General features: G+C 46.2%; 1 protein-coding gene across 1 annotated transcript in view; it reads left to right on the forward strand.

Moving 5' to 3' along the window:
* Positions 1–20,844, forward strand: part of camta1a (calmodulin binding transcription activator 1a) — a gene marked incomplete at both ends in the record, with an annotated part of 267,332 nt that overhangs the window by 145,144 nt on the left and 101,344 nt on the right. The window contains 1 exon segment of the mRNA XM_079175695.1: positions 9,667–9,802. Within this exon segment, the coding sequence (XP_079031821.1) occupies positions 9,667–9,802 (136 nt within the window).

Raw genomic sequence — 20,844 nt, forward strand, 5'->3', positions numbered from 1 at the left:
TCGGCGTCGTCGTGTATAACCCAGGAGAAGCAGAGTTGACTTATTCGCTCGGTCATGCTGTTCGTGCGTGTTTCGTTATGCGTGCGAGGTCCTGGCCCCAGCTGATGCAGCAGAGACGAAGCGGAGTGATCTCAGACATGTGCCAGGGGCTGAGGTCAGGGGTCGTCGTATACAAACATACCCAGATAAATTGAGTGTGAGAGAGCGTCGGGGCCTGTGGGACCACTTGACTAACACTCACCCATAACATCATATACTACCACACCCCACACCCGCTCAGTTTCATCTCACCTTTCGGTCTATCTCCCCACACATTTCTTCTGTTGCTCCCGTTTGCCTCTATTCTGCGATTGGAAACGCTCAGGAAACATCAACAAGACGTGTCAGAAAGGTGTCATATTTTGCAGTGTAGTCGATGTCATAATGAGCCCAGAAACGGCAAGAATAAAAGTCGTGGAAAAAAAGAAAAACTGTTATTTTTAAACCTCACAGTTTCGAAGTCATTTGTTTTTTTGTTTTTTTTCATTATTCAATTTAAATTAATTTGTATAACCCAATTTCACAGATCACAAATTTGCCTCAGAGGGCTTTTCAATCTGTAAATCATAAGTCATCCCCAGGATGACCTCTGAGGATGGATCATCCGTCCATCAATTGCCAAACTAACTGCGTGATATCTGTTCATGGTGCTGCTTTAAGGTCAACGGTCAACATAATAACGGCTGAGAATCCACAGCGTCTATAGAAACAGCATGGTCTACTTTCAATTGTCAACAAGTACACAGGCCTATCCATTATACGTTTCCTTCGTCTATCTTTTCATCATTGCCTTGTTTAACCAGGGTGCAGTAGATTCTCTACGAATGCTCTGCTACACACTGACACGGTTGCACAGATTCACAGCTGAAAGCTTCCCAACACAGCCACAGTCTGATCTTTTGGCCAGCTGAGCAGCTCTAATCGGTTTTGTAGAGAGTTGGATGATAGTGATTGTGCCACACACTGCTCTGTTGCAGCGGTGCGAAGGCTAGTCGTGAGCTCAGCTTGACGACCGAGGAATTAACCGACTGCAGAGCAACCGCTGCATATATGAAAATATTTCCAGCGGACATTACTTTTAATTGCCATCAACTAAACAGGAGTGACCAGCATGTATCATCATTGGATTTTGCCGTTGTGGGAAAGAAATGCCACCACACTTGCATAACGTTCTCATTGGCATACAGTGCACCACTGCTCACCCTTAAATCTTATGACTATAAGAATTTATCTACTGACACTTTTTTCTTTTTTCAAGCAAATAGTCTAATTATCTTTATGTTGTTTTGTTCTTGTGGACATTGCCTATTAATCAACAGGTCGTCCCAGGTCCCAGGTTTTTTTTTAAACCACTGAATTCGCTGTGAAACACGACTTTGCATTTACTCATCTGCACCTTGTCATTTCACCCTTGTATCTCTTATCGAGAGCATACAGGACACAGTGGGCTCCCCTCTGTTGACGCTCTGTTTACTCAACATTCTGGCAAAGGTTGTCTATACGGAGGCGAATCACAGTGTGTCAGTATTTGTGTGAAATCCCCCACGCACAACACACAGGGATCAGAGAAGAAGACGAACCGCTAACTTCATCCTGGAATCCAATCCGGGCATTACTGCGGAGGTGGCTTGGACTCCCGATATGTTTAGCGCTACCTCGAGACCGTATCATCTCTGGCAATGCAACCAATGCCTGAAATTCAATTTGATCTGCATGGCCACCATCACTTGACCGTGGCTGATGTCCGTCCTTCTCCCCCCCCCCCCCCCCCCCCCTGCTCTCTGTCTGTGTCTGAGCTGCCGCTGAGCCCTGGGCTCCAATTAATCCCATGATGCCTAGCGGTGGTTGGTATGGTGACCAGACAGGGCACGGAGAGAGCTGTGATTCCCAGGTGAAAGGTGGGATAGACTTTCTGATTCGCTCCAGCACACAGATAGAGTTACAGCTCAATTTCAACCTCTCGCCCTCACTGGTCTGTCCTCGTGACTAAAATGGGAGCAAGGAATAGGAGAAGGGAGAGGAAGAAAAGCTTCTCCTCTTCTTTCTCTCTGTTTTCCTGTCTGTCTCTTTCCTTTTTCTCACTCTTTTTTTTCGTATTACTCCTTCTTTTCAACCCCTCCTCCTCCCATCACTGTGCTGATGTTTTTTTTTGTGACAGAAGGGACTCTGATATGTTCTTTATAGCTTGGTCAGCTTGTAAAGCAACACTTCTAAGTTCTGTCTCACTTTTAAAAAGTGGAGTTTTTTTGACCTCTCTGTCTCTTTATCCGTCCTCTTTTTCACTCGTTCCTCCTGCTTGCGCTTTGTTCTTTAACCTTTTTTGTGGACAAGGCAGGATTTGTGAATTAATCATAAGTGGTTCAATAGCTGGCCTTAGCAGTGCTCCGTCACCGAGGGATCAATAGGGGAAGGTCAGCGACGCTGTGGTGGCACTGCCTGCTCTGGAGGAGAGACAAGGAGGGCCACGTCCATGTGATCCATAAGCTCGGTCTGGCATGAGCCATGATGGGGAGGAGAGCCTGTCCTTGCCCCATCATGTTCCTGTCCTGGACAGACCTCAGGTGGACTGCAGTGTCCTCTTGTCATCCCCATATCATCGAGGATGATGCCCCACTTTCACAGGATGTGAGAGTAATATCTTTACTTTACAGTACATGTGGTAGGTAGTTTATTCTGATGAAGTATAATAGTAGTATGCACATTCATATAAATCTTTGCCAGCAAAGCCTCTCAAGGTCTAACGTTGTACAGTTTGTGGTCCAGCTTTCTAATCTTTTACTTGTCTTCTACTGATGTATCTTACACTTTGATCTTAAATACCGTCAATGACACAGCACACGTTTATTTTACTTGTTGAATGTAGCATTAAGCCAGTAAAGACACATGGAAATCTTTGATCCTCCGTACTGAATTTGCCTCTTGAAAGTACATGACCGCATCATTAACCTGGGAGCTGAATTCTCCTGCTCCTCGTTTTAATAGAAAGCAAGCTTGTTGTTGCTAATAATGAAAGCCTGACCTTTTGTTGCTGCAGTCTACTTCGACTTAGATTTAATTGCATTAGTATTTCTTACCACCGGAGAAACCTAAGCTGCTAAAACAGCAACTCTACCCCATGACATAAAATAAGGCTGTACGCAATTCCCTGCTGCCCATGCATTATTGAGAGTACAAAAGCATCCTCTTTACAAAGTGTCATAATAAGGCAGTGCTGCAGGACTTAGGTCTACACATGCACGATGCACACAGCATGTAGTTGTCAGCGGGAGTCGGGTCTATGGAGAAGCTTCATTCTGGTGCCACCTTTTATTTACAACGCACCGAGACACACCACGGATGATTTGTGAAGATTAGTGGAGAGGATGTGAGGTGTGAATCATCGTCTCTGTTGCCGCTATTTCCAAGTAAGCATATGCACACTGACTAAAGGCTGAAAATAGCATTCACCACAAATGTGATGTGGAAGCCTTTTGAGCAAGCAGTTGAAAGTCATCGACATTTCAGCCCAGTTAAACACATTATGTGCGCTCGCGCACACACACACACACACACACACACACACACACACACACACACACACACACGCAGACAGTGTGCATTTCGAGTGAATAAAAAACGTCTTCACAGCCAAAACCTTACAAGCACTGAAATTCAAATTCCATGTCACCTAAGCTGTACATCAAAGCCGCACATTTAGCCCTCACTGCTATGTGTGTATGTGTTGACACAGAGAGCCGAGCGGGGTAACCAGTGTATGACATGGCTATTTGTAAATAACGTCCCAACCTCATCCACTGGCAGGAGCTGAGAGCTTTAAATCTGAGTAGTGATGGCAGCCTCCCTGAAATGTGCATGAAACCGGCTTAGCGCTATCAGCGCAGCATCACCGCCAGTCACCAGCCTCCCTCTCATTCTGCTGGGCTGCTGTGGACCAGATAAGAGCAACACCAAACCCCCCCCCCCCCCCCCACATCCCCCCCCACTGCTTCCATCCGCCTTATGTTGTCTCCCAACAATCCACCCACCCTCCCACACCAATTCACCCTTATCCTCTTTACAAGGTCTTACAGGGACAGAGACACTGATGTGTAGCTACGACCGTAATTTATATTCTCTGTAAATTGTCTGTGATTTTTTCATTGAGATAAGTGCGGGGGGAACATCTGTTTTGTGCTGGAGGGCAGTGGGCCGGGGCCTGAGTACTGTGGCAGTCATTGGCAGTATAGATAGAGAGAAAGAGGGGAGGCACACGATCTGTCTCCCTACCCTGAATTACAACTCCAGGGGCCCAGCTACCCTCTCATCATTACTGTTGTATTTAGTTGAGCACACTGGGTAAACAAAACATTGTGCTCCATCTGCACAGCCTTGGAGATACGTGGTATCATATTAGGAAAACGTAACTTCCTTGATTCATCTCAGTCTAATTCAGTTAGCTGCTGTCAGCGTTTTCCTGTCGCTATCCTTAATTCTTTTTAAAGACGACCACGACCGTTTACCAGACAGTCCGGAGTGCAGAGAAAAAAAAAGAAGATGAACATGTTACTGAGGAAAAGGGATGATGCGATGTGATTTAAAAAGATGTTGCATAACTCGTTCCAGCTGACTGACCCACCGCCCCCCTTTATTACCATATATAATTAGGCATTCATGGTTGAAGGCCGAGGCCACTCAGGAGTAGAGGAGTAAGGACTGTTGGCACCACAGTGACCGGGCGCTGCGGCCTCATTGGCAGTCAAAGGGGTGCGCGACCTGCGACGTCTCGACATACGAACACTAGCGGGGGAGTTGGAGGGGTTCAGAGCAGCGCAGACAATGAATCTCAATCCTGAGGCCGTGGCAGATTTACATTTAAAGTAGTTTTAGCGAACGCCCCACTTCCTGATGCATTCTTTGGCAGGGCTGAAAGGGAGCGGCTTATCTGCGAGTCATCAATTGCACGTGATGCGTCCAGATAGGCGCTCCCGACGTGGCGGCAGCACCTTTCTGCTCGCACAACCGGCTCAAGGATGAGCTGCCGTCTAATAGAGCGCCGTCGCTTGACGTCTAATTACAGTGCGCGCCGAAAACACCTCGGCCCGGCGCCGACCGCTCCACGTGTTTTAACACATGTGACCTATGTTTTACCTGTGATTGACAGAACCGGTAATGACCAGTATCCGTGTGTTATTGATGTCCTGTCAGTCGTCTTGCTATTAATGTTATCCCTAGATGGAGCAACAGGGTTACCAGAAACTTGGTGTGCATTTGTACATGTGCGCAGCGCTTGTGTGTGAGCGCTCGGCGGCATATTTGTGCTTCATATTTATACTTAATAGGGTTGGTGTGTGTGACGCCAAGTGTAGGTGTGTATATGAGTGTGTGTGTGTGTGTGTGTGGATGTGTTTGGATGAGTAGTAGGTGTGAGTGGGGTTGTTGACACAGTGGGGTAAAGGCTGTGATGGCTAAAGGCTCTGATGGGTAATTGAGAACAGCAGGTGTCGCCTCCCTTCTGAGCTACTTCAGGCCCCAACCAGCTCACCCTCCGATCTTCAAAGTCTCTCCGGCCCAGCTCTCCTCTCCTCTCTTCTCTTCTCCTCTCCTCTCCTCTTCTTTCCTCTTCTCTCCTCTCCTTTCCTCTTCTCTAATCTCCTCTCCTCTAATATCCTCTCCTCTGTCGTCTCTCCTCTCTCCTCTCCTTTCCTCTACTACTCTCCTCTTCCCTCTTGGCTGCATCACCAGTTGAAGTTGCTGGGGAGAAAAACAGCATGTATGGTATAAATCAAACCCAGGGCATCATGGGGAATAGGAAGGGGGCTAGAGCACACTTATCACTGCTACACCGGTTCACCAAGACAGAAATCTTTCATTCTCTGTAACCCTTTTGACAAGAGTACACTTGATACAGTTGAGTAGTTTTGAGTTTGGTGTACAGTAATAGTTTTGTTCCTAGCCTATGAATTAAATATTGAGGACATACTATGAATCTCTCTCTATTTTTTATTTTACACTCCCTGAATAGCTTATACTTGCCAAAACCGTGTCTGTACTTGCGCCCCAATAAGCCTGTTTGTGTTCCTCATTAATATATTTATTCAAGTCAGAACTTTTGAAAGTTTCGTCAGTGTGTTTTCACAGAACATTTTAGGATTTCAGGATGATTCACCGGAGCTGTGGATTCTCCTCACTGATCCCTGTCGGAACACGAGAGTCTCCCACACAGATTTGTCTCTCTCTGTCTGTCTGCTCGAGCTTCTTCCCCCGTTTCTGTGTGAGTGCCTATCGGTCTTTTGTGAGGCTGAGGCTGCGTTTTGCCTGCCTGTGGGCTCCCCTGCTTTGGGTTTGTTACCCATGCTGAACACGTCACCAACCTCATAACCCCCCCCCCCCCCCCCTGACTTTTTCGAATGAACAAATCTGATTGAGCGAATGCCATTACCTGGGTAAATGAATGATTCCTAAAGGACTGGACAAGGCCTAACACCACCCTGAGGGTAAAGCTTGTTATCGCAGCAAACTCCAAAGAGGAAAGAGGCAGCTGTGGAGCTTGTGTGCACTTTGTCAGAGGCCTGCATTTCCATATTAATCTGCCACATTTAGGCATCTGAGACAGAGAGCCTCCTGTCACGCTTCTTTGATAACAGAGCAGTTAGCTTTTCCCCCTCATGTATAAATATGTATAATTCTGATAAGATTAATTGAAACGCCTAAGTATACAGTGGTAGGAGAAGAGTGGGAGGGAGAGAGTGGGAGACAGCAGCAGGAAGAGGAGACGCGTTCTGCTGCCAAAGCGTGCATTTTAGACTGGCCTCTGCCTCAGACCTGCTCCAGAGTGGGTGCCGAGGCTCTCTCCTGCCGGTCCAAAGTGCCTTGAATTGAAAATAGCATCTACCTAACAGTCCTCAAAAATAGCTGAGCTTATACGTTTTTTTGCGCAGAGCCGATAAATACGGCGTGGAGCCTCTGACACCGAAGCCTCACCCCAATTTCCAGTGCTCCGGAGGAGATCAGATAGCCCTGTGTCATTTGATTTTCTGCCTTATCTCATCTGCGCCCATCTTTTTGTCTCAAGCAGGGCTACATTTTAAAGAGGCGCACACGCCTGGTATCTTTTTGAAGGACAAAACCTCGGAATGATATCGAAACAAATAATCGGATCGCACTGTTGGAGAGGGCCATTCTGCTGTTTGAATGATGCCAACTGCTGATGTAGGCATGTCGAACAAGTGTCCTTCAAGTGACATTTGGGATGCAAATCGGTGGAAGTACATGTTGAGATTGCAGCAATCTGCAAAGTTCTTAGTTCATGAGTGCCATTTATGATCGCGCCTCCGCGATGGGTGACATTATGGATGCTGTAAACTAGAGCACGATTTATACTTTGTGTATATATCCCACACAGCCATTGAGCAGTTCCACTTTTCAAACTGACCAATAAAAATGTCTTGTTTAATAGTTGTTTTCCGCAAAGTAGGCTGAGTGCTAAACAAGAGAGGGCAGTGAGTGAGGAGACAACAGCGGGAGAGAGGGAGGTATGGGAGAGCGGAGGTGAGGGATCTTGAGACGGATGAAACAAGAGGGAGAGAGACAGCAGAAGAGGAGTTGGAGCGAGGGAGGAGAGAAAGACCGTCCCCGGTGCGCCGCTCGAGTTGACTGACGGCAAGAAGAGAGGGCTGTAGAGAGAGGAAGGGAGGAGGAAAGGGAAGAAGGGAGATCAGCAAGGAGTGAGCACGTCAGTGTGTGAGTGGCGTCTCTCATTAGAAGGTGCTGTCAGGGGCCACAGAAGGGGGACTGTAGGGACCCCACCTCCCCCATCTCCTCCCCCTCCGCTGGCCCCTGAGATCCGGCTGGGAAAATGATTGATGAGTGATACCAAGATAAACACGCGCTCTGGCCCCAAAAGGCAGCCCTGCAAAATGATGCATGCAGCGTTATAAATAAACCTTATGGAGAAAAAAAAAAGCTTTACAATAAACAACAAAACAATGCAAAACAACCGTTGGGTTTTCTTATTTTGAATTTTGTTCGAGAGGACACAAATCAACCCAGCTTTTTGTTCTGTGCTTTGATGAGTTTTTTGTGTTTCTAGTTTTATATGTTTGTGTCTGTGTGTGTGTGTGTGTGTGTGTGTTGTGCCTATATGCATGTGAACAGTGAACACAAGGCTAACAAGGCTCACCAGCTGTCTGCGTTCCAGACATCTCTTGGGTCACAACTTTTTTCCCGTTGATACTTCCGACCTCGAAGCGTTCCAGGTGCACGACGCCGAATGTAAACAAAAACCATGGCTGACCGTGACAAACGGATATTTCACACAACAGAACTCTCAGCAATGCAGCATCCACATTTTGGGTGCATGTTTTTTTTGGGGGGGGGGGGGGGTTTTGGACTGCGCATTTTCCCTTACAGCTTTTGTGCATAGACAATTGCTTATTGTAACCAGCTACCTAATAACATTATAATAACACTATTTTGACATTAATTTACACGCACAACAGTTTTGACTATATTATAATACGTATTATTGTTATTAAATATAGGCACATTTATTTTAAGTTGCCTTTCAGTTGATAGTTTTCCCGTTACAATGTGCACTTCCGTTTTTTTTGTGACGTCAGACAACAGTTTACAAGTGGGAACTCCGACTTTGAGTGGTCTTCTGTTGTACTTTTTCTAGTAGGAGGTCAGAAATGCTTGTGTGTAACGCAGCATAAGCCCCGCTCAACAGTTACTCTGCCTCCTCAGCAGCTTTGGCAGACTGCTTTCCCACTCAATCACTGAGAGGCCCCAAACACTGAGGCAAACCTGTTCTCATTTGGTAGAGCTCCAAATCATAGCAACTGTGTATAGTGTGTCTGTGTGTGTGTGTGTGTGTGTGTTGTAGGAGTGCAAAAGTGCGTGGGGAAACTGCAGTGTGTATGGATTCATGCTGCAGATAGCCACTCCACAATGCACACAAATACAAATACACCCACACAAAACTATGTTCAACTGCTCACTAATTGTTGAGTAAGTCATAAATGTTTTATATTCTACACTTTCAGTTAATGTTCAACACTGAGCGCCAAATGCGTCTGTTACATATCGAAGTGGAAAGGGAGATTATCATCAAATAGTTACATTATACCATTATGAGCCTACAGGCTGTGGTCTGGTGGAGTGAGAATGAATTATGAATGGAGTGTAAGGGAGGATCTTTGCTTCCCCCGAGGGACTTCCAACACCACAACTCATTTAAGTTGGATGAATCACAGATAAGAAAGGGACCCCCCGCACACACACACCCTCCCCCCCACGCTGCTTGCCTTACACACTGCCCTTCATGTAATTTACTCCGTGAGAAGAAGTGTCACTTTTAGTTGCTCGCTGCACACACACACTTCTCATTGGGAGGAATGTATGCTGAAGGGTGCTTTGTTCATTGTCAAACTGTGCATACCAATGCTGAAAAACACCATAAAGAAGTCTTGTCATCTAAGTCACTGGTGCATTTTCTGCCCGGCGCAGAGTCGTGTCGGGCCTCTTTGTACATCTCTAAAATGAGTCCCCGAGCTGTGCTGTAGCTTTGCCTAAAAAAAATTCCTCTCATCTCATCTCATCTTTCTCTCTTTTGCTCTCCCTCTCTCTGCCCGGTCTCCACGGATCCAGGCCGCAGAATGGGTCGATGATATTGTACAATAGGAAGAAGGTGAAGTACAGAAAGGATGGCTACTGCTGGAAGAAGAGGAAAGACGGGAAGACCACACGGGAGGATCACATGAAGTTGAAAGTGCAGGGAGTCGAGGTGAGTGCGCTTACAAGAGTTTGGATTTAGAGGGAGTGAAAGGGGGGGGGGCGGTGTGGGGGGGGGGGGGGGGGATGTGGGGCAGGCGAGAGCCAGCCTTCACCCTGACACAGACAAACACAGGTCCACAGTGAGCTTTCCCCTGACTGTAATGGAGACAGTCACATGCTGCAGTCGGCCCGTGTCTCCAAGGAGCCTTACCAAGAAACAATGCGGCACAACAATAGTTTTCCCTGGGAAGCCAGTGGAGTGGAACCAATTGTTTGTACCTTATTAAGGCTCTGGATGTTGCCTTTGCTCCAGAGAGCCTACATTAATCTTGCTGGCTCAAAGCAGTACTGTCGAGCTGGCGTTCCCTTACCTCACTCCACGTCACTCCGCATACCAGCCGCTGCCATAAAGGGCCCAGATGTTTTCCAGCCCCAGACTACTGCATCGCCTTTGCTTTCAGCAGTGCTAAAGTTTGGGTTCGGGTCTCTTTCACATGATTAGCCCACAAGCACAAGATGCCACAAGCCCAGGAGTTGAGCTAGAGAAGATGTTTGGTCTGCTATTCGTGTACGTGTGTCCACGTGTACGCACACAAACACGGTCACAGACACACACACACCTACCCACACACCTCAGGGAGTGGTGCTGTGAGTCAGTGCGACAAAGACAAAGCTCAGGCATTCTCCCAACAGGGCCACTGCTCTCTGTTTGTACTCCTCCAGATATTTGTCACTCCAAGAAAATGGCCTCTTCCTCGGCTTTGCCAGCTCAGTGTCATCTCTAGTCCTGCAGTGGCCTGATAACCCGTTGGGACAACACACATCCATCCGTTACACATTTTTCCAGTTTCTGACTGTCCTGGCTTCAAGTCAGCCAACTTGCCAGGGTTGTATTAAGTGAATACAGATTATGTGCAGTAGTTTTTAGCGTGCAGGCTCTGACTTCTCCACAGAATACACGTTAGCGTGTCCAGAAAGGGGTCGGGAAGTGATCCTACCAACGGGATGGGGTCATACTTGGCAGTTGCAGTTGTTTTTTTGGGGGTGAGTTTACTTTTACTGACACATTTGTGCCTCTGGTTATAATGAAAGATGCTTTCATGACTGACCCTCAAGTTCTGTCCCCAAAGTGTCCCTCCCAGAAGAGGGGAGGTATGATACGGTAGAAGTTGAACCTAGAAGTTCTCTGTTGAATGTGGCTTGTACAGGTATTAGTCAGCTGTTCCTTCAAACCTTTCCTAAAGCCTCCATAAACATATATCTAAAGCTAGAAAGTGGCAACAGATGCCAGTTGAATATGTCCCCACATCTACCTTACTTCTAACGTCTGCTATATCATCGCGGCCCACTTCAGCACACGCGAAAGTACTGCCCCCCCCCCCCCCCCCAACGGAATACTCTACTGTTTGACACTGTCCTATTTTCCAGCATCAATGCTGGTCAATGCTCCAGAAAAAGCAACCATTTTTCTTTAAAGCAACTCTCTCAACGGGCACATCACAGCCACTGTATCTTCTCTTGGCCAGCGATAACGCGTGTTCTTCCGTGGTCTTGTAGCTGTCACAATAGACAAGGAGAAACACTGTTACAGCATAAAAATATCCAGACCTCTGTGACCAACTCATCTTTATAAAAATAATATTAAAAAAAGACATTTCCTGGCAAGCCATAGCTGAAGAGATCAGCTATTAAGGTGAGGACTCTCCTGAAATAAAACACAAAATATTCTCGAATCCAGGGCAGCCCTCCAGATTCTCTTTATGTGCTCCATGCTGTATATGCTGTGTGGTCCTGATGACCTGCCAAGGCGTGTCCGATGTGTACTTGGGCCGCCGAATGGAGCACATCATATGATGCATTGCTGCACTTTGGTGGCGGCGTGGTTTGGATTTTAGCCAGACTGAAAAAGAAGCAACACGTGCTGGAAACAGAAAGGTTGTATAACCCTTCAAGTGTTTGAAGAAGAAGCTTTTCTTTACATTCCAGTCGACACTTGACATGAACATTGAGTAATGCGCTGGCGACTATTACAGTATTTGATGTCAATAAGTAGCAATAAGCAGTCAGAGGCCGAGCTGTCCAACCACTAAACCTGTAGTGTGCAGTGTAAAATGTGCAACAACGTAAGATAGAGAGTTCACCGAGTGTGATTCTGTGATTCTTGCTGTGGGTGTTCTGATATGTTGTAACCAGTCTAATTTACCAGAGCTAATTGCTAATTGTGCTCAGCAGTGCAAGGTGTGAAGGTGAGCTTAGTGAAGAGAGAGAGAGAGAGAGAGAGAGAGAGAGAGAGAGAGAGAGAGAGAGAGAGAGGTACAGAAACTGGCTCATGGCTGCAAAGCCACATGGGGTCATATAAATTGGACCAAGATTACTGCTATTTCACATACTGTACATACGAACACAGTCTGCGCTGATTCACACTGCTGTGCCTGTGTAGTGTGTTCCTGTGTTTCTGTGCACACATCCACATCGTGCAGCCTTGGAACACCTGAGTCATGTCCTTAAACAGCTCGCCCCTCAAGACTGACAGAGAGAAGTGATCCATCACTGCTGTAACTAGCCTATGATGGGAACCATGACCCATAATGCACAGGCATGTTTACTGTAAGCACAGCCAAATGACTTGGCCTTTGCCTTCTGTACAGCTTTCTGCTTACTGGTCTATTTCGATGGAGAAGGCAAAGATCCATTTAAATACATAATTCATACCATACCTTCACAAGGGAGCACACAAAGAGTGGACATAAGTTGAGCGTCATCTCAATTGTTCTACAAGGGAGTCTGTACATCCCCCATGCTGTGCTGCAGCCGCCCTGATTCCCCAGCCACCCAGTGCCTAATGGAGGTTCTGTGGTTATTACATGGGCCAGGTTTAGTGCACAGAGAGGACAAGTGTTGTGGGTGGTTCAGGCCGGTGATGTTCAATGGCTCCGGCGAGAGAGAGGCTGCAAGTCCGGGAGCGAAGGCCCTTCTGGGGCCTGCAAGAGGCAACCTAGCGTGGCATGAGTAGATGTCAGCGTGCGCTGCTGCTGTCCTGTCTGCTCCGCAGTGCTGGATCAGCAGCCCGTGTAAACCGAGGCTTTACCCTCTTTCTCCCTCGATCTCGCTCCCTCTTGCTCTCGTTGAGTGTCTGTCTCTGTTTCCCTGTCTTTTAATTCTTTCACTCGATTTTTCATTGCCTCGCTCTACACCCGTCTCTCTCTCTCTCTCTCTATCTCCTCACTGCCCTTTCCTCTCCTCCCCACCTCCTTCTTCCACTACCCTCCAAGTCCACAGTCCAGACGGACGGAACCTTGAGTTGGGGCGGTAATGCTCCCTCTTCCCTAAAATTGGAGCGCAGGGCATGTTGCGGCATTAGCGCTTAACAGGCCGTGAAATAGCAGCCTGCCTTCCTGACGTCTCCCCCATCACTCCAGGTGAGTTGGCCAGACGGCTGGATAAATGAGCAAGCAGCGCCCCCGTCTACCAGCATGCATTTGGGGTACCTGAGGAGAGATGTCCATCAGTGATTATCTCACCACACCCTGCTCTTACCAAGCTCAAGTTGTTCCCCAGCTCCTGGCCACAGCCAAAACCTCCGTGGGGATCCTTGCAAACCCCTGTGGCGAGGATGTCCGGTGGTTGTCTATCTGTCGGGATCCCCGGTTACGCCACGTTCTGATTGGTTTTATTCTCACAGAGTGACGTCATGTTAATTCAGGCTGTAGGTCTCAGAGTATGCATAGCTCTAGCATCCCCTGGCTTCTCGCTGTGAAATAGCAGAGACCTTCGAACACATCTGCTCTGACTGACTCCAACTGATATCCGTTCTGCTTCTTGTCAAGCTTCTACCCCAGCGCTACCCCTTCTCATCTTCTGATTAGCTGTTCACGTCGGCTTGACACCCCCATCTCCTCCACCCCTTCTGTCCCTTCTCCCCATTATTCCTAAGCTTTAATAAACTCCCTAAAATACAGATCGATTTTCTCTTAAGTGAAGGTGGCAGTGCCTCTGACTTATTTCATTACCACAGGCTAATTATACCGATTGAAATGAGCTTCTGCTCTTAAGGTGTGCTGTGCTGCTCTGCGCCTCTGCGCTCCCCACACTTTAATGCCAATACAGTTCTCTACCAATTCCCTAAATCCCATCCCTGCCTCAGCTTCAACCCCGCCATCCTTTCACCCGGCCCTTTCACCCTCCACCACCTAAATAATCAGCTGGTGCGTCCTTAGCCCCCGTAACTTGTCATTTCATGTTGGATCCACCCTAATGTGTGATTTCAACTGTGCAACTGTGCAATGAAGGAAGGTAATGGAGCATGCTGGTGGCTCAATCGCTCTGTTCATTGATAATAATGAAGACAAATGTCAAAACATTAGTTGCTAATGTTGTAATGGAGTGGATGCTAGTGGATGCGCACTGGATGCCGCACTGCATTGGCTTTCAATATCACATGACCTTCAACATGTAACTCCTCTTTACTAGTAGTCTTGCCCTTCATTTTTGCAGCAAAATCAAACATTGAAGGTTTTTCTCCGTCCGAGCGCATTCGTGTCTGAATTCAAATTCTGCGGAGACGCAGCCTCATACTTTCTTCGTCCGCTAGTTAAAACATGACGGGGAAAAAAATACCGTCCCACATGTCCACGGTCGACCTGAGTGGGTTGCATTGGTAAGTTATAATCAAACTTGCCGCGTATCCGTGAAATAGAGTTGCTTTGTGTGTCTGTTTGTGTTTTCAGTAGCAGTGGTAGCACTGATTTACAGATGCAGTGGTTGATATCACCAGATTGTGAGGCCAGATGTGAGAGGGCACTAAACAAACCCCTGTTTCTGAGAGGAGGTGACGCTGTGCATGGTTTCCCCCCCCCAGCTCCTGCTCCAAGTCAACTGTGAAATTAAGATCAGATTACTGATACAGGCAATGCCCAAAGGAAAAAAAATAAGTTTCTATTTTCCATTTTTATTCAAAGTTATAGGCTGTCTTTTCGACAGCAGTCAGCTGCCTGCTCTGTAAAGACAGTAAATCGATTACTGCTTCCATTGTCTTCTCTCTTCTCCTGGAGCCTGCTTTGTTATTCTCTATTTTTTTTTTTTTTTCTTCCTTTGCCTTGGAGCTCACACAGCCAGCTCTTCCTTTTTGAATTACCTGATTGTGGAGGAGTTAAGACCAATCTGTTTGTGATATTTCAAAGAACGGTTGCCATGGTTATAACTCTTAACCCTCTCCTCTCACAGTGGAGTAACAGTCAATGAGTGGTTGCACAGGCACAGGAAGAATATGGTTTAGTTACTGCAGGTCTTTCTCATTTATTCATGCTAATACAAGGTGAACATGAACTTGGGAAGAGAGAACAGAAAATGCTTCATGGTATAATAAGGAACAATCACACAGTGGATACAATTTCAAAGGCCTTTATTAGAAAGTGCAGCATTTATCTTTGGATGTTGCCATGCAAAAAGGGAGGTAGCTGATGGTGCCAGATATTCATTTTAGTTTGTGTGATTTTTTTTCTTTTTTTTTACCCAGCACAGTACATTAAAGCAGTAATCCCCTCTCCAGCATAATGGCTTAATGGGGGTTGTTATGTTGTTATTAGTGACTGAACCAAAGCCTTCCCCCATGAACGCCTTACCCCCAGCATTGGGAGCGTCCACTTTACCCATGGTTTTCCTTGAAGACCACAGTAATTAGTTTTCCTCTCTTACTTCTTGCAATTGTGAATCACTCAGCAGCAGTTAAGCCCTCAGTGTGCCTTTCACCTTTCGCCTTATCACCATTTCAATCCAGCAGCCGGATTTGAGGGGCTAATTTTGGAAAAAGTTGCTGTAGGGAGCAGATGTATAATGGACCTTTCAAAAAAAAAAAAGTGCATTATCGACAGCTTCCGTTATTTAATTTACCACTTGTTGCCACATGTTATAGTGTTATCGTGATGAGCCATCTCCGTGGGGGTCCCCCGTCTTTCTTGGGAAGGCTTAGGAGGAAATTCACCAAAGAAATATTTGATATGTTGTAAAACTTGAGGAGTTTGACCTCCATTGAAAGACTGGCTTCATCAAAGCTCCCCAGTGCAGCTTCAGACCTTCCTCCTGGATTCCAGTGAGAAAGGAAGAACTGTCCAGCAGCAGCTACACACACCCGCTTCATAGCTCCAAACCAATTCAGAGGAGTAATGGAGCACAGTCAGCGGAGACGACTGGAAGTTTTCATTCTGTGGAGACACTTGGCCCCCAAATCTTTTGAGACAGAAACAGGGATTCTTCCCAGTGCTTCACATGTCACTCATTATCATTATTTATGCTGTTGGTACACCAAATCAAGTGATTTTTGCCAGCGTTTGATGAATAACCCCCATGGGAGTGGCAGAGCAGAACCAACTCCAGATATGCAAAGTAGGGGCAAGAGATTTGGAGAGAGGGTGAAGTAAACAGAGCACTGCAGGCGGTGAGCAGGCTTTGCACGACTCTATGTGTTGTGAGTTCTCCTTTTGTTTGGTCTCGTGAGCGAAACATAGATCCCTGGGCAACACAGGGCCTGGGCTTTATGCAAATGAGCAACTTTCACCAAGGCTTCTCCCTTCTACCATTTCTCAGTTCCGGAACAGAATGCTCTTCAGAGATTCACCCTGATTCCGAATACACCACCTCCAAGTGATACACTGTGCAGTGTTAGGTCCTGAAAGGCCCACTCTGGTCTAGACCATAGCTGGTTTCAGTTGAATTCCGAGGTGGGAGTTCAGAGGAAAGCAAACAGTTTAAGCATCAACTCACCTCCCTTATGTCAGGGTGCGAGTCCTCTGAGAAGGCTCTGTTTAATGATCTACAACCAGCTTTTTGGCTGGTTCACACATTTCTCAGGCATTTCTACAGGTCAGGATCAGCTGAGGTCTTAAGTATTGAATCGAATCAAAGAGTGGTTCTCTATTCCTGAAACCCTGTGAAATGCACTATATAGATTGCTTGAAATGCCTCGGATAGCTCTTCAGGACATGCCTCTTACTGAATCTGCTAGTTTCCCTTTCTCCCCATCTGTCTTTATTTTGTTCCCTTTCCCTCTCTTTCTTGCTCTATTTCTTACCTCCATCTGCTTCTTCCCTTTGAAAATAGCAGCCGACTCCAATGGTCTCCTTTAATGCGAGGCCCTTCCTGTGGCGAAGGCAGACCCCTATGTCAAGAGAAGCAGTTTTCTTTGCGTGCTGTAAGGCCTTGGCAGAACCATCTCTTCTTTCCCCTGCTGGCTCTGGAACACTTGGTTCTTTTAATATCCTTCAGATGGCGAACGCAGCACCGGTGTTTAGGATACTACTATACACCGAGGGGCAAGGGCTTTGAGGAGGATTTAACCAGCGACATTATCTCCTCTTTACTCACGAAGGCAGTACAGCTGGCCCCACAATTCCACAGGAGCTTTTTCTGCCTCATCTGCAGAAAAATATTTGTGTATTGACGTTCGCAAGGAGATGAATTTGTTATACCCAAGCGTCTCGCTCATCGGCTACCTTTATCTTCCTCTTTGCTTGGCTATTTATTCTGCTGGCTTCTGCACATGGCCTATGTATTATTAAGCAGCAACACAGAGGTTTAGATGTAATGTGCTGCTGTGTTACATTTAATAGCTGCAAAATCAAAATGTAGCATTGCTCCAACATCCACTCTTCAAAGGAGGTATAATGAGTGGAGCTGCAAAGTTCAAAGGGAATGGTTAAGTGTTTGTATAGAATTATACAGGGTGAGCAACTGTGCTTTCCTCAGAGTGATATTGAAAGGTTTGATATTTTACATGAAAGGGTGCTAAAGAGGAGTTTAACACAGGAAACAGGTTTAACCCTTCTGCTTTGGGCAACAGAGGAATGACTAATGCAGATACAAGTCTCCTCATTAATGCTCTTATCTTTAGTTTAGTGTTGTTCCTCATAACTTGGTGTCCTCCCGTATTCTGTTTCTCTTCTTTCCATCGCCTCTTCTCATATTTATATTGCATTCCGCATCTCTCTGATTCCATTCCTGGCTGTTACATCAGCGCTAACCTTGTTCTTTTCAAAGTAATCTGAATAGATGTTGCCTTCTACGTCTTATGCATCACACACATCTTTCAGTTTCTGTTGATTTTCAATGCCTTCTGAATTTTGTCAATGTTTGTTTTTGTTTGTTTGTTGTTGTTGTTGTTCTGCCATGTATATTCCGTCGGTAGTGCTGAAAGGAAAGGCAACAACAGACAGTTGTGGATTTCTATTGCACACGTGAATGTGAAGAGAGAATGAGTCATTTGTATAAGCCCAAGGGGGTGCTAAGCTTGTTCTGCATTGTGTGTCGACACCGGTCCCCTGTTAATGTCACTGTCACTAAATAATGGCGCATGCATGCAGACGGCTGCACTTGACGTGCACGCAAACTCACACACACACACACACACATTGTTGCTTCTACGTACACTTGTTCAGTTACACTGACAGAATCTCAGGGGGAAAAAAAAAACTTGTTATTGTATGGACGTATGCATGCATGTATGTATGTGACACACATGTGAGTGGATTTCCGCACTGAACGTACACATAAGCTCATGTAGCAAAACCACAATTCATAAATGGAGCCTGTTATTGCTGGAAAATGTAAGTTTAAAGATACCCCTTTCCAAAAAAATCTCCTATGTGATAGATGAAAATGGGAGGGATAAAAATGAATCAAAAAGACTGTGGACTGTGGAAAATAAAAGACTGATGAAAAGGAGAGGAGGGAGCAAGAGAGGCTTAGAAGGTGGATGGATGGTAAGGGGGGGGAGGGGGGGGGGGGGGTGTTGAGCGGAGAGGAGAGAGAAAGCCGGAATGAACGATATATAGCCCCTGGCAAACAGAAAACAATTGTTACACTGCCTCCCATAACCCACTTCAACCTTAAACAGCAGATTTTTTTCACTCAATTAATTTCTACACATTGGAGCAGGGGCCTTGGCTGAAGCGGGGCTTTTATGTGCTCCTGCAGCTACACTGCCTATACACGTCTCTCTCTCTCTCTCTCTCTCTCTCTTCTCTCCCTCTCCTCTCTCTCGCTCTCTTTGTCTGACTCTAGCTTTCTTTCTCTTTTTTCTCAGAAAATGAACATGCTGCATTTGAATGGACCGGAACACTTTAAGAGATGAAGCCTGAATAAACAGAGAAACAGCATATTTTGTACAAATAGCGCTCACACAGGCAATTGATGGAAACTGTCCTTTGATTCTCTAGTAGGACGAGAAATGCCTTTTAACCTAATCAGTGTTATCAAAGGCGGTCATGTAGCGCTTCATACAGACTTTGAAATATGATTTAAAAGTGCAATTAACCGTTCAGCGGAATGTATTCCGGTATACAGGTCTTAAGTGATTTTCCTCAGGCAATACATGTAAATCTGAAAGAAAGCAAGAACATCAAGAAAGCCAATCCTGTGAGACGGTTTACAGGAAGACACCTAATGGAAGAACAAGATGTTCAGGACAATAATATCAAAAAAAAATAACGATAGTAATGATAATGGTCAGACACGCAGGAGCAAACCGGGCCACGGTGGCCCTTTGTGGACAGCAGGTTGGTCTGCCCGAGGGCTGAGAGAGGGAGAGCAGGCAGAGACAGATGGACAGATAGATAGGGGAGGGCATGACTGAGCTGTGTCTGTGTGTGGTGAGTGAGGGCCAGTCGGAACAACATGAATCATGGCTCCAGTTGAGAGAGGAGGAGATCAGATCAATAACAGCCCAGAGGAGGGAGAAGAGCGAGAGACAGGGAAAGAGGATGAAGGGAGGACACAGGAGGTGTTCATCACTGGACCACCCCGACTCCCAGCATGCTCACTTTTTCTTTTTCTTTTTTTTCTTGCTCACGCTGTACAGTTAATGTATTGAGCGAAGCGCCGGTTAATTTTCTCGCTGAAAACCGAAACATAGATACACTTAGATACTGACACTGTGCTATTGTGTAAGTAGGACTTATTGATTATTCAAATACAGTCAAACAGGCTATTCATGGTCCTCCTTTGCAAAGAAACGTAATGATGCTCTTGTGCTAATTTCACTTCAGCGAGCCATTGACCTACAATTAATCAAATCATTCCCCCTTAAAGTGCATCTCAAAATATTCCAGCCAGATTTTGAGTGTGCAGTTTTATCAGCGGAAAGGAAAGCACTAAACGACAAATTCATCTCACTATACTCTCAAAGTCTTGAGGAGCATGTTTGATTGTGCATGAGCAATCTTAGTTGCGTGTGTGAAAACTGTGTAAGGAAGTGCAAAGGCTCAGCAGTGGTCATTTCTCATTAAGGGACCAGTGAGCCTGGGGAGAGGCCTGTTTTTACAGAATCTTGTGTGAGTGCTATGGAGGAGCAGCCACAGAGGTAGTGGCCAGCGTTGGAGTGGCTGTCTGGGTGTTTAAGCATGCCGCACACACATACAAGTGTAAGATGGCCAAGCTCTCCTCCATTGTACTGTGGAATGGGCAAGCAATTTTTCTCATCCCTCCTTTTTTTATATATAATTTGGTCGATAAAGGTGAAGGACATTTCATCGCTATTTCTCCCCCCCCCCCTTTGACTCCCTCCTCCTCCTCGTGCGCTCTGTCTCAGAGTGAAATCCCGAGATAAAGCTCGGCGGCGCTCCATGTTTAATGGAGCTTAATCCCACAGATTTGAGATACGGAGCTGTGAGGTAATTCCCTCATGCCCATCTTCACTAACACAAGAATGGCCATGTGACCACCTAATTCTGCCCCTTAGATACAGACAGAAAGACATACAGGTGGACAACGAAAAAAAAACATAAATCTGCCAAGGACAAATGTTTATTCAAGAATTCATCAGGAAAAGGGTTGTGCATTTCGCAAAATGCTCACCATCTCCTCTGCTGTAGAAAACAACTTATTTTCTGCCATACTTTCCCCTCAACTGTGCCTCAGTAAAATGTGGTCATCTTTACTTTGGCTGGTCAGTCAACCTCCCTCTTGATGGGGGATTTATAAATTAATCTGCAACACAGAGATAAATATGAGCCAAAGTGACGAGTTTGGAGAGTCAGAAGTGAAAGCTTAGTGTCCAGAGAC

This window comes from Pholis gunnellus, assembly GCF_910591455.1.
Source record: "Pholis gunnellus genome assembly, chromosome: 2".
In the NCBI taxonomy this organism is placed as follows: Eukaryota; Metazoa; Chordata; class Actinopteri; order Perciformes; family Pholidae; genus Pholis; species Pholis gunnellus.